The following is a 14720-nucleotide window of genomic DNA, read 5'->3' as shown; positions in this document are numbered from 1 at the left end:
TTCTCTAGGAAGGATTAGTACTTTTCTTAAATTCGACTCTCAAGTTCTGAAAAGCCTACCAGCTGCGTACTTCCACAAGCCTTTTATTTTAATTTTTATATATCTTCTTCTTTTCTTTCCAAGGTCTCTGGGTACCCCCAGAGAAGGAAGGAGACTTGAAGTCTTTAAGCTACTTGCAAAAATGTCTGCACACAGTTTGCCTTCATTATGCCAGAGATGGCATTTCTGGGGTTTCATTTCCTGCATGTAATATGACAGTAATGCAGACAACTGCAGATATAGGGGACCAGGCAGGGAGGCCTGAGTTTTACTCCTGTTTGGTGGCTTTCAAGTCAGATGAAGAGGACCAATCACTCTCCCTCTCTAAGCCTTTATCTGCAAAATAGGAAAAAGGATCCTTTTCAGTATTGCTGTGATGAGTAAGTGAAAGGTGTCCTGTACCATGCTCAATAAATAGCCACTACTATGGCTAGGATTTTCATGTGACAGGCAATGTGAAGCTCTTCTGTGGTATTTTTATATTCAAGCCCAGCTATTTGGAAGCAAAATGGGCTTGCTCTGACAAGCTATCTAGCTCATTCCCTCCTCCCCATGGGGTGCCACACTGCTTCTGACCCTTCTTTTGTCATTCTAAGACCATGTAAAAGCTGACATCCCCCCATCGGCCTTGCCTCATGCGTGGGTAGAGTGGCGTCAGCCCACATCATGCATGGGAGCAGTCTAGAGAGCCTACTTTGTCTGAAGTTCTCCCAGCCGGCCCCCACCTTGTCTGAGCTTTTTCCCATTAGTCATCGCTTTGGCTGAAAGAGTGGAAGACCCCTGTTAAACTGAAGTACGTTATCTGGGAAACACATTAAGCCATTAACAGCTGGACACAAATTAGTTTATCAGACAGGGGCTGGGCTTGCAGAATTTAGGAGTGAGAAGGAACTTTATAGATCACCAGTTTCTTAGTGAAGAAAAGAAGGTCCACTGATGAGTAGCTCTTGCTCAAGGAAACACCAGTGGCACCTTTTGGGATGCCAGGCTTCAACCCTGCCTCCTGGCCTGATCTCCTCTTCATTCTGCCTTGATGAGCAAGATGGGCAGTCCAACTTTCATTCAGGAGATATTTGTCATGTGGCTGCCATAGCTGGGCAGGTGCTGAAAATTCAGAGAAGCATGGGAGGCAGACATGGGAGTGTTGAGTGATTGAACAATGTGGGACAGGCCTCTTGGATGGTGGGATGGGAAAGGTCTGGAACAGAGGACACCACTCAGTGACAGGCAGATCCAGACTCTGAGTGGTCAGCCCCACCAGGGGCTCCACAGTACCAGAACACTGGGGCCCTACCTCGTGGCTACCATGAGAGTTCAAGAATGGTCATGCTTAGGGAAATAGGCTAAGCTAGCAGTGAGGAGCTACCTGCCAGGGACAACACTGAATTGTCAGGCCCAGGGGATGGGTCAGAAAGCCATGAACTGAATAAAGAGGCCAACAGCTGGAAGGAACCAGACCGCACTTCAGGGCAGACCTTCACAAGCATTGTTCCAGGTGGTCAACACAGACTGATCTCTTTCCACTACTTCACATCAAAGGTCTTGGTGGAAGAGTATGGAAATGGAAGGAAGGAGAAAGGTGGTAGGAGAGGTTTGGTGGATGAGGAGGTTTTAAGAAGCTATTTCTGTCTCTGCAAATCTACAAGGTCCTGACACCTGTGAACTCACAGCCATTACCCTTTGGAACCACCCATACCATCATGCTGGTGACATCAGTCATCTTTTCCACTCACCTCTTCTTCTTTGGGTGCTCATACCCATCTCCAGCATGATTTCAACAGACATGTAATTGGTCTCCCTTCCTCCAGCCTCTATCTGTTTAAAGCTATCTTCTTGCTGTTCTTAGGTCTTCTTAAAATGGGAGCTTGGACAAATCATCCCCCTGATTTATAAGAATTAAGAACAGAGTCTCCTTTACAGCAATCTTGCTTGTCCCAGCCTACCAAATAACCCCATGTGAGGTGAACACACAGAACCTGCCATGAACTTTCACCCCTCTACGCCCTTGCACATGCTATTCCACCTTCCTGAGATGCTTCTCTCCTCTTGTCAAACCTGCCAGAAGCAGGTCAGCATCACCTCTGTGAAGTCCTTCCATGCTCCCCAGCCTTGTGCATTGTTCTTTTCTTTTTTCTTTTTGCAGAGTTTGCAGAGGTCTTACTTTGTTGCTCAGGCTGGAGTACAGTGGAACCATCGTAGCTCATTGTAGCCTCAAACTCCTGGGCACAAATGATCCTCCCACCTTAGCCTTCCAAGTAGCTGGGACTAAGGCATGTACAGTCACGCCTGGCTAATTTTTTAAATTTTTTGTCTAGACAAGGTCTCACTATGTTGTTCAGTCTGGTCTTGAACTCCTAGACTCAGCAATCCTCACACCTTGGCCTCCCAAAGTGCCAGTATTACAGGTGTGAGCTACTGCACTCAGCCAGTTTTTTTCTTTATGACCCAGCTGTACACTATACACCCTCTTTTGTAGCACCTGTTTCATTACATTGCAACTGTTGGTGTATTTGTCCATTTTCTTACTAGACTGTGTGTGTGCATGGTAGGGACACACACACAGACACATACCCCAGACAAGGAATCCTCCCTGACTCTCAACACCCTGGGCAAAGCTGGGTAAATGTATCATGGTAGATGCTCAAGGAGTGTTTGCTAAATGAGCTAGAATACCTATGACCTAAGGTGTGTGAGATCTGAAGGGAAAGGTCACAGGCTTTATTGTCTTTAATTAAAGCTGAGGCTGGTACATTCTGTATCTCCCTCCACACCATCCCATCTCTCCTTGTACCATGAGTAGTATTTTTTCACCTTTTTCCAGCAAAGATTAAAAACTAGGAGCTCATTCAGTGACTTTCTGCAGATGTATAGTTCATAAATGCTGTGGCTATCCTAGAAAGTATAATGAACCTAATGATGTTTTTCCAGAAAATGTATAAATCCCTGATCTTGCAGCATTTTCACACAATCAGGATTTTGGATTCTTCTTCCACCCACTCAACTCCAAGGAACTCTTGGCCTTAAAAAACTGTGATAGAGATATCTTGTGTTTTGCTCTCTTAGCCAATAAGATTTGTCAAGCTTTATTTTTGGGGGAAAAAAACCGTTATTTTAGGATTTGTTTTCCAATTATATAAATATATTTTAATACAGAATATGCTTTTTCAAATGACATATGCTCTCTCATTTCTGATATGTTGTCCTAGTCTGTGCCCCTTCCCTTGAGACAGCAAATATTGCTGCCTCTGTTTCATTCTTCAGAAATACGTGTAGAGATGTACATAGAAGGGCCTCTTGTAGTCATTCAGTCTAAGTTAGGGCCTGAGGCAGGATGTGGAATCTGCTGCCTGGGTCTGGCTCAGTCCTAGCTGTAGAGGAAGCTGCATGGACTTACACTAGGACAATCATCAACAGTCTTTCATTTGGGAAACATTTACTGAGCTCCCACTATGGGCCACACACTGTTCTGGGCACTGGGGAACAGCAGGGAAACAAGACAGAAAAGGTTGTTGGAATTTGTAGTCTAGTGGGACAAGGGAGAAAAGAAACAAGAATACAGGTTAGCTAAGTTAACTGAGAGGCAAAACAATGGCGACGAGACAACAGTAATGGAGTGGAAAAGAGTGTGGGAATGAGAAGGTTCGACATTAGGAGTCAGAAGTCCCCCTGAAGAGGTGACATTAGACACGAGACCATGGGCAAGTCTAGGGGGAAACAGTGCTCCAGGGAGAGGGACTATCATGTGCAGAGGTCCTGAGGTAGGAACGATTTGGATGTGTTTGAGATAAAGAAAGATGGCCACTGTTGCTGCAACATAGCCGGCCAGGGACAGAGGGTGGGAGACCAGGTTGCAGGTCATAGAAGAGAGCTGGGATTTTTAAACTCTGAAAGGAAATCAAGTCCTGAAAGGTTTAGGCAGGGTGACAGGTTGATCTAATTGGCATGTTTTAAAGATTAGGATGAAAAAGATTAGGACCAATTTTATCACCTTTCCTCATTATGAACAGTTTTGACTACGGAAATGAATACATAATAAGGCAATCCATGATTTCTCATTATAACTCTCTACCAGTCGGGGAGAGCCAGGATTCCCATCCTAGGATGTCATGGCTGCCCAAATCAGAAACAAGCTCCAAGGTCTGGGTGGATAGTGCCATCTTGCCTTGGGGAGCTGAAGGATTCTTGAGCCTTTTCAGGATACCGAAAGTTGCTGGGGACCCCTGGAGGGTCACTGCCAGATAAGAGGAGGCTGGACCCAGGACAAGAGTTGGGCAGAAAGGTGGGGAGATCCCAGTCCTCAAAGGAAGGCACCCGGGGCCTGTGGCAGGTGGAGCAGGCAGAAGAGGAAACAAAGGCCACAGGCTGCCTCCTCTGTCGCTGCCTGACCCCTCCTCCTCTCCAGAGGGCCTTGAATGGCCTTTCTCCAGCAGCGGCCAGACCAGGTGTGTTTGGAAATACCTAAACTCTGTCCTTCACGTGGCAGGAAATAAATGTTGCTGGGGACGCAGCGTGTGGGCTGGGGTGGGTGTGTGTGTGTGTGTGTGTGTGTGTGTGTGTGTGTGTGTGTGTGTGTGTGTGAGATTAGGGTTGCGGGGGTCAGAAATGCATCCATCCTGCAGCCATAGTTCCAGCTGCTCCAGGGGGAGGCGGCTCTGCCAACTTGCGTGAGTTCGGTGCAGAAAGAAAATGCGGATGGAGATGAGCGCGCATAGTGAGGCGCCCGCTGATGTCTGGGCTAAGAACTCATGGGGACCCGGGAGCCACGAACTCCACAGCCCCTTCCCCCTGCCTCACCCCTACCCATCTTCTGCCCAAGGCTCTCCCTACTACCCACGCCCTCCCCGAAATAGTTAAGTATCCTCCCACCAACTCCGACCATCTTTTCCCCCTTCACGCCCACCCGCGGCAGTGGCGAAAGGCCCACTGAAGCGCCGGGGGCCACGCGGAGCGCCCCGCGGGCCAGCTAGGGGGCGGGGATCTCACCAGCCTCAGACCCCCCCCTCCGCCCCCGGCCGCCGCGGCCCCAGCGGCCTCCGCGCTGCGAAGAGCGGGCGCTTGGACACAGGGGGAGTTGTTTGATTTGGCGGAGGCGGGGAGGCCGGCGGGGAGCGAGCGAGGGAGGCACGAGAGCCGGGCAGCGCGGGCGGGCGCCGGGCTCCTGGGTAGGGTCCCCGCGCGCAGCAGCTGCCCCGGGGCGGGGGCGAGGCGGCTGCGGGCGCCGGGGATGCCTGGAGGGGCCGCGGCCAAGAGACCCGGGACTGGACGGCCAGACCTGCCGGGCGCGCGGGCAGGTGCTTCGGCTTTTTTTTTTTTCCCCCTCCTCCTTTTTCCTCTGCCCCTTCCTTCCTCGCCCTGAAGTAAGATGAGCGTGATGCTGTGGCGCTGGGAACAGAATAACACCACCATGAAGCTGGTAAGGGTGGATTGCAGACCGCACCCCCTGGGCTCTGCTCTACTTTTTAATCCCCCACCCCACCCCCCATCCCCTTTAGGAACTGGCCCGGATGGTGGAAAGCCCCTGAAATGCATTCCGCACTTGGTATTTCCCTTATTGTTTTGAAGCTAGATCTCAGGGGAGGTGTGTGTGTTTAAACCAGGAAAGTCGATGTGTGTATGTCTGTGGTTGTGAGTCATTGAAGGGAGGTGGGACTGGGCTGCATTATCTCTCCGTCCCTTCCACCTACGAATTCCTGGAGCTCTCTTGGGTTGCACACGCTGGGATTGTCTCCTACGAGCAGGTCTGCGCCCTCACAGTCTGTCCCGGGACAGCGTGGTCCGCCTTCCCCGAGCCCTCATTGTGTCTTGATACTTTGGGGTGCACATGGCTATTGATCTCTATTGCGGTTTGGCTTGTCTGTGGGGAATACATGAACCCCGAGTGAGTGAGTATGCCCCGCGTCCTCCTCCCGCCTCTCACAATGCCTTAGTTCTCTTTCAAGCTTGCAAAGAACCATCCAGGGTGCAGGTACTTTTTCCCTCCTCCGTTTTCAAAAATAACCGCCTATCACTCCCCGGAGAGCTGAGAATAGCAGGATTTTCCTTGCTGCCCAAAGAAGCCTGAGTTGTTTCTCCATCCCAAAGAGGAAATGTGATCGGAAATCTCTGGGTTTTGCTTTTGTGAATTGTTTTTTTATCGGATAGTTTCAACTGGCGGGGACCATAATTCCCCCATTAAAGTCAGCCAGTGCTGTGGCCAAGTCGCTTAACCCCCTTGGATGTCAGTTTCCTTCTCAGTAAAATGGGGCAAGTTCCCACCTGGTAGAACTAGTGCCTGGATAAGAAATCGTATTTGTAGATTGCCTGGCATATAAAAAGGACTCAATAAGAAATAGGTGTGATTAATAAACTGGAATGTATGCTTGCTGGTGTGAGGTCTTTAAAGATGCTACCAAAAAAAAAAAAAAAAAAAAAAAAAAAAAAAAAAAGAGAGAGAGAGAGAGAAAGTCACAGCAGCTGCATTGGATACCAAGATGCTAGATCAACCAAAGCTAGGTCTTCATATAATGAACTTATTTGTTGGAAAAATGGCACCTTGCTTTTCGTACTTCTTGTGTTATGTTTGGCCTGCCTAACTTTAAGCTACTATTTTACAACTTCGTTTAATGTGCTGTAACATTAGCAGACGTTATGCACCTTTGCTGTACTATGTCATGATTCCAGCTCCCTAATCCTTTCCTGGAATCTTTCTCCAACCAGACTGCTGTGGAAGAGGCCAGAGTTTCACATAATTTCTCTCCAAGCCATACCTGAGATGCCACTCTAACAGGCAGCATAGGAAAGCTGGGTTCTGATCTGAACTGCATAGGGTCAGATTGCCAAACCTAAATGCTTTCTTAAAAAGAAAAAAAAGAATGATTTGCCAGGCAGGGAGAACGTGGAGCCTCCCAGGGGATGGCTTCTGGAGCTTGGTGGCAGGTGGCCGTGGTAAGGGCTGGGATGTCTTCTCCACTCCGATATTGCTGCCCATTTAGTCTATGGAGGGAGCTTTCCTCAACCCGGGTCAGAGGTCAGCCTTTATTGGGTCTGTCTGAATCTTTAGACCTGTCTCGCTTTTCAAATTAACTGTGAGGACCACCCAAGGTAGTTATGGTCCACCAAAGTACCCTTTCCCCATGAGGTGGAGGAGGGGCTAGAGGAGCTCAAGCAACTGGGAAGCCCTGAGGGTGTTGCAGTTTCTGTCCCGTGTATCCCACTGCCCCAGAGCCCAGGCAGGAAGAGGCATGACTGGGTCTTGGCATCCAGATAGCCTCAGATATCCTCAATGATGAGCCTCAGCTTTTCTGTGAATGCTAGGAACCATTGATACATCATTAGCTGAAATATCATTAGTTTGTTTTTTGTTCATGCACTTATTGATTGATCAATTTACCCTTTATTTGTTGTGTATTTTGTGCAGAGCACAGCCTTGGTGCCTGTGTTCATCATGAAAGATTTTGCTTGCAGATGATTCTTGCTTTGAATTCCAGCCTTGCCACTTACTAATTCCTGAATCAGTTTTCCTGTTTTGTAAAAGGCTGTTTTACAACTCTCTTTCCCCAGGTTGTGAAAAGATGAAATGACATAGGAACATGATCCAGCATAGAGTCTGAAGCATGATTGTCTATTAAATGGGAACTATCATTATTTTCTTCAATGGTAAATGAGACATAATCTCTGTCCCCACTCTACGTTGTACTGTTGGGTGAATGGTTGTTCTTATGGGCTCTGGGAAAACAAACCTTTCTTACCTTTGAATCATTAGTGGCCCTCAGCAGGAAGGACCTCCCTGGGAACATCTTGGAAGTCAATTGTGTGTGAATAACTGCTCCAGAATGGGGCCTGGGGCCAGAGGTGGGTGCCTGAACTTTTATCATTGATGCACTTCAATAAACATGAAATCAGTTAACCCACAGATTGAAAATCAATTGTTTTGTTTGAATAGTAAAATTAAAGGTCTTGTTTCATGTTCTATTTTAAGGCTAATTGGATCAAAAATAAGGCCCAGAGTAATTAGAGGCAAAACTTGCATCTTTATATGTTATCTCTGCAGGGGAATGTCAGAAATGCACCTGCCCACCTAGGAGAGAAGGCAGTAGCTGGTAGATCCTACATCTGTCCAAATCCCATCTGACAGGGTCACAGGCCTTTGATGAAAGTGAGAGGAGGTGACTGCCCAGGCCCAAAGCACCCACTGGGAGGGGATAAGCTTGGGGCACAGCCACAGAGCATACCGTGGGTGGTTCTGACATTCTTACCACCTTCCCTCCCCACCCTAGTTCCCTTCTTTTAGATTCTTTGGACTTAGGCAGAGCAAGGAGAAACAATAAGGACACTTCTGGAGCAGCTGGTATTATTTGAGGAGTGGTAGAGCCCAAGAATGGCAAGAGGAAGGGCACTGAGAGAGGCCCCTCTGGCAGCCTGTGCTAATGCACGGAGTGCGGGTAGTCCAGTCAGAGAGACCTGCAGCCAGAGCTCTGCACAGGAGCCACTGCCCTGTGACATGGGCCAGTTGCTTCACCTGTTTGACCTTTGGTTTTCTCATTGTAAGTGGAGACTGTAGCACCTCACAGAATTACAGTAAAAAATGGGGAAAAAATGTATCCAGATTTGAGCTTAGGGTTCTGCAGTTAGTTATTGGGCAGTGAATGGTTGCTCTTATGTTGACAAGATGAACCAGTAGTGTGTGCATTTCTCCACGCACAGAGAAAAGACTCAACAGAAACATTCCCAAAAGTCAATAGTGCCAAGCTCTTGTGGGGGAAGTTACCAGGACTAGTTTTGTTGTTGTTGTTGTTGTTTTGGCTTATTTTTTATTTTTTGTTTATACTTTTCCTTATTTTCTAAATTTTGTACAATGCTCATATGTTACATTTATCATCAAGGAAAGATTTTTTAAAATTACTGCTAAAATCATATTAATAGCTAATGTGCTGAACCTTTACTTTGAGCTTTATGTGCATGATTCTATTTCATCTTCTCTACAATCCTCTGAAATAAAAACTGTTATTATCTCCATTATTCAGATAAGGAAATTAAGGCTCAGAGAGTTAAATGACTTGCCTAAGATTCCAGAGCTCGTAACTTTAAAAGGGCTGCTTTGTCTGATGGCAAAGGCTGTGCCTTGAACTGCTGTATCAGATACCCTGGATGCCTCCTAGTGCGCTGCAGAGCCTGCTGCTGAGGTGGGTCTGCGTGAGTGTGCAGTATAGACGCCTGTGCTCACTGCTGCAGTTCTCTCTGTGAGGGGCCTCTCTGTTCACTGCAATCCCCTCTTAGCCCCTTTGATCAGGGACATCCTGGGAGGGAGGTGGAGAAGAAAGTGGGGATGGGTTGAGTCATCACCCTTCAGCGTCTTGGAAAACACTTATGGGGGCTCTTCCTCAAAATGAAGGAGAACATGGCTCTGTATGAAGAATAATTGAGAATAATGATGATGAGGGAATGTGCCCCAGACCTTTGACCTTTCCCCAGAGAGGCATTGGTCAAAGACCCCCTGGGCCTGTCCGCAGCCTGGCTAACAAGCAGATTAAAAGAGGTCAGTGGGTTAAAGGGCTCTGTCTGCCTCCCTGTAGTTATATTGCTCCCTCCCAAAGGCCAGGATGCTGTGCGCCCTGCAGAGCTCCTGGGCTTCCAGGTGCTGTGTTTAAAAGACAAATGCTCCTTTAGCTTTTTTTTTTAATCCCTAACTTTACGGAGGCTTAATTGCCAAATAAAAATTGTATATATTTAAGCTGTACAATGTGATGATTTGATATATGCGTACATTATGAAATGATTCCCACTATCAAACTAATTAACACATCCATCAGCTTGCTTCAGCTCTTTACATGTATAGACTGATTCTCATCTTAACAACTTCTGTTTTTTTTCCTAACTAAAGCTCGTTAACACTCACATGAAAGTATTTTACCACCTTTGGCTAGAAAATAACAGTCATTTCCACTCTTAGGGACTTCTAGGACTTTCCCCTGCTTTCCACTAATTGTAACTGGCATAGATTTGACCATCTCCCAGGTACTGAAATCATGTCCATTTTCTACTAATTCCCCAAAATCTCAAGGGCAAGGAATTCCATTCTTTCCTTGAGAAAGCAGGTTGGAATATACAGGAATATTTCCATATGCATTTCAACTATGGGTAATGAACCATCATAGCCTTGATGTACTTTTCTGAATTGAAACCAAAGCATGTAAGGAAGGTTTTGACTTTGGTTAGTTACTAGGAAAATAAAGAAGGGAATATTGGGAGGAGAGGAGAGAAAGCCTCTGAAATTAGTAAGTGACTTCCTCTTAATGACATTTTGAGGTAACACATTTTCTTTCATTTGTGTGTTAATAGAGAAGTAGAGATTTATAATTGGTCCCTTTGGTGACCTGCCAGTGCTTACATTACTTATGCAATTGTTTTTGTGTGAAGCCAGGAAAAAAAATTGTTTTGTTTCTGGCTCCTGTAATATAATGCCAACCACCCAGAAGGCATGTGCTTTTCTTCAGGGTCGCTAAGAAAAGCATGAAGCTTTTCTTCAGGGTCGCTAAGACTCTCCAGGACACATGGACCAGGCTGCCATCATCTATCTAGCTGCCAGCCCAGAGATCTGGGCTGGGTGACCCAGGTGCTGTTCCCAAGGGTTGTTCTTTTTGATTCAGAGATTGTTACAGAAATGCTCGCTCTGATATAAGAGCAGCAGCCAGGGAGGTGGAAAGGCAGTGGAAGAGCCTGACCTCCCACTAAGAATGGGTGTTAGAGTGAAGGGTTAGAACGAGTTGACAGATACCGTTTAAACAGGGTAACAAGAAGGTGTGATGGAGATATTTGGGTGGGCTAGGATGTAGTAGAGGATTGCCCTTGTGACCAAAAATAATATGTCTGGTTGTAACACTGTGGAGTGGGAGAAGGGTAAGCACCTGCATTGTACATTATCTTTGTCATAGTGAGAGATGAGCTGTGTGCTCACCGGGAACATGATAGGACCTGTGGCACAAATGAATCTATAAGAAAGCAAGGCACTTTAAGTGGGATTTACCAGCTCCAGTATGTTTCCTGGGCTTAAGAAGGTGTGTATGTCTGTAGAGGGTCCAGGGGCGAGTTTTGTTTCATAGCTGTAGCTTTGCCTATTTTTCTGGCATTGTTCCTGATGTGAAGTTTCAGGATTCAAGACTACTGATTTCTCGTTCCAATCTTTGTGGGATCCAGTCCACTAGTGGATGAAGTCCAACTCCTAAAACACTTAGCAGTGTTTTAGGTCTTCTTCAGCAGAGCTTCCACATAGAAGCTGTTAGTTCCAATCAGCGTGTTTGGCCCGGTGATTTTCCAGTTTCACGCTTCTTCCATCTCTCCATATTATCACCCCATCCTTTGAAACTCATATTGTGTCCCCCTTTTTTAAGAAACTCTCCCTGACTTCTTAAAAGGGAGGGCTTTAAAACCCTGACAGGCAGTAGTGTGAACCCTCCTCTGATTCTCTAAATCCTTGAGCTGCTGGTGGATGTGGTACCTTTGCTATCAGACTTTGAACAGTGGCTTTATGCATAGATACTGGGGACAGTCAACCCCCCTTCCCTCCTAGATCTGCCAATGATCTGCGTGACCTGGGGAGAATATTGCTTTATTTCTCTAAGCCCCAGTTTCTTCATCTGTAAAATTATGATGATAATCATTCCAAATTCAAGATTGTTAGGGTTGTTTGAGAAGATACATGTATTTAGAGCAGCATCCAAGCACACAGTAAATGCTCAATAAATGTTAGCCATTGTTATAATGATGATGATCATGATGTTACCTTAATTCATCCAACACATTTATGAAACATCTTCTAGGAACTAGGAAATACATGAGTAAACAAAAAAGTTTTGTACCTATATTTTACTGGAAGAAAGAGATGATAAGCAAAACATGTTACTTTTTATGGTGATGAATGCTATTATATTAAGAAAAATATAGCAGGGTGAGAAGGATGGGGAGGAATGGTGGAGGTTACCTGTAATGTAGGATGGTTAAGAGGGGCTTTATTGGCTGGGCGTGGTGGCTCATGCCTGTAATCCCAGCACTTTGGGAGGTTGAGGTGGGCAGATCACCTGAGGTCGAGAGTTCAAGACCAGCCTGACCAACATGGAGAAACCTCATTTCTACTAAAAATACAAAATTAGCTGGGCATGGTGGTGCATGCCTGTGATCCCAGCTACTCAGGAGGCTGAGGCAGGAGAACCACTTGAACCCAGGAGGCGAAGGTTGCGGTGAGCCGAGATGGCGCCATTGCACTCCAGCCTGGGCAACAAAAGCAAAACTCCATCTCAAAAAAAAAAAAAAAAAAAAAAAAGAAAGAAAAAGAGGGGCTTTATTGCAAAAGTGACATGAATATTGTGTAATAATAATAGTAATTATTATTATTATTATTGACACTCCTCAGGCATTATACCAGGTGACTATATAGTTTATGATGCAAACCAAGATACTTCTGAGAGTGAAAGGGAGTAGTAATGATAATTGCATTCCCTTTGATAATTGAGATGCAGTTGTAAGTTGGTCCTGTCTCGGGCAGAGTAAGTTGCACTTATAGTTGCACTTAATCACTCCAAGTGTGAGAGATAGTATGCTGTCAGGCAGACCTACATTCAAATCCCGGGTTCCACCACTGTCTGTGAGAGCTTGGAATAATCATTTAACCTCTCTGTAGCTCAGTTTCCTCATGTATTATGCACACCTAATGGGGATTTTGTGAGAATTAAATGAGATAATGCAAGTAAAGCACTCAGTACAGGACCTGACACCTCATAAACAGTCAACAGAAACTCATCATCATCATCATCATCAGATCAACAGCAAGAATCACTCTTTTTCATATCTCTGTGCTTGGGAAGGGGTTGAGGATATTCAAGGTGGATTAATGTTAGGGTTGGAAATTTACCTGAGCAGTGGACTTGGGAGATGAGCCGACTTGATCTTCCAAGTAGTTGCCTCCATTCATTTTTACAGAATGTAAGACTCACACAGTGTTTACATTTTACCGATCGGGTAGGGGACTTCATGCTGGGGCAGCCACAGGAAGAGTTTGGAAAGTAGAGTCCAGGACTAAGAATCTTGGAATGTTAGTTCAAGAAGAGGCCCCATGACAAGTGGCCCGGTACGATCTACTTCACAGTAGAGGAAGGAAGGACCCAGAGAGCTGAAATGACTTGCCCAGGGCCTCATGGCCTGCAGCCTGTTTCAATGCATCTGTCCTTAACCATCCTGCTGATGGGTGAAGCAAAGACTATAAAGAGTGAGAAGAGAGAGCACTTAGAATTCCACCTGGAAAAGCCATGTTTCTTTGGAAATGGGCCACAGATGACGTAACCCTGCCATATCCCATTACCTGGTACTTGGCTAATCTTTGCATGAAACTTGTTTTGGTGAAACTCGAGCCTGGAGAAGCCAACTAAAGTATATTACTTTCTCAATGTTGAATGCCTCCTAGACTTGGGATAACATTTAATCTAAAGAGTAAGGTGATATTTCCTGAGATAGCAATGAGTTCATGTTTTGAAATTCAATGAGCTGAGTTTATTGCGTCAGTTGGCTTTTTTTTTTTTTTTTTTTTTTGAAGTACTAACTGCAGTAGTAAATGTTCTATCCAAGGAGTAATGTCTGGCCACTGTATGGGAGGAGTGGGAGCTATAGGCATGGTAGTTTTCAGTCCTTAGAAGTTGTCTCACTCTCTCTTGTTAGGTACTATTCCAGATTTAAGTGTATTTTGGCTTAAGGGGACCCTTATTTGAATACATAGATTTCCAACCCCAGACAACTTGGGAACAAAAAGGTTTCTTTTATATTATGTTTCCTGAATACATGCTACATGCTTTCTGCCCTTTCTCCTTCCCAAGATGCTTATCACTCAGTAAGGATGACTGTACACCTACCTTACACCAGGCAAGCAGGGAAAAGTTTCTGTTCATAGACCTTCTTAGATAGCCAAGTTGGTCAAAAAAGAATAAAAGGGCAGAGTTAGGAATTTGGAGTTTATTGCATTATCTTCCTTACTTAATTCCCAGAAGTGTTTTAGATTATAAAAATGTGGAGATTAATGTACAATTGAAATAGACTTCTTCAAAGAGGCAATTGGCGTTTCAAGGCCATCTACAGTGCAGTTCCAGGATGTTTCAGCTGCTAAGCCTATTATGTCTTCACAGTGGCAGTGTGGTTAGAGTCCATTATTCCATGCCACCACCTTACTCTTAGCTTATCTTGACCCTCTGCAGACACCTGCTATAGCATTAGCACTGGGAGGTCAGCACTTTAGTCTCCATCATTATTGTATCCCCAGAAACAACACAACTCCTGGCACACACTAAGTGTTCAATTAATGGAACAATGCTACAGTTACCATTTCAGTGTTTCGACATAATGCAAAGTTGAATCACATAAAATGTGGGGTTGTTTACTATAAGGTCATTGAGATTGCATACAGCTTCATCTGTGCCTTTAAACACAGTCACCCCACCGGTAAGTTGGGGCCCCATAAGAGTACTGATTTTTGCAGGTCAGATTAGATACAGCTTCTCCTGTGGGAGAGTGACTTGGGTGTGGAGAAGGAAGCCAGAAATACTGATGGAGCTTTCTTTGGGGAATCCAAGTGGGAACCTGGGAGAGAGGGAAAAGGAGAGGAGTTCCCTTCTTTCCCTACGTAGCTCCCTGCTGTCCAGTTTACAACATACTGGCTAGGGAGG

The 14720-nt window shown here is 45.6% G+C and overlaps 1 protein-coding gene across 9 annotated transcripts in view; it reads left to right on the top strand.

Moving 5' to 3' along the window:
- Positions 1 to 14720, top strand: part of NAV2 (neuron navigator 2) — a 766628-nt gene that overhangs the window by 419654 nt on the left and 332254 nt on the right. Inside the window, exon 1 of one of the 9 annotated variants that reach the window (XM_050755339.1) lies at positions 5285 to 5452. The exons of the other annotated variants lie outside the window; for them this stretch is intronic. Coding sequence (XP_050611296.1) covers positions 5402 to 5452 — 51 coding nt within the window. The 5' untranslated portion in view covers positions 5285 to 5401. Of the gene's footprint in view, positions 1 to 5284; positions 5453 to 14720 lie in introns of those variants that run through there. 9 annotated transcript variants of the gene reach the window in all.

This window comes from Macaca thibetana, chromosome 14 (assembly GCF_024542745.1).
Source record: "Macaca thibetana thibetana isolate TM-01 chromosome 14, ASM2454274v1, whole genome shotgun sequence".
Taxonomy (NCBI): domain Eukaryota; kingdom Metazoa; phylum Chordata; class Mammalia; order Primates; family Cercopithecidae; genus Macaca; species Macaca thibetana.
The sequence above is the reverse complement of the archived record's forward strand: the minus strand, read 5'-3'. Positions and strand labels throughout refer to the sequence as shown.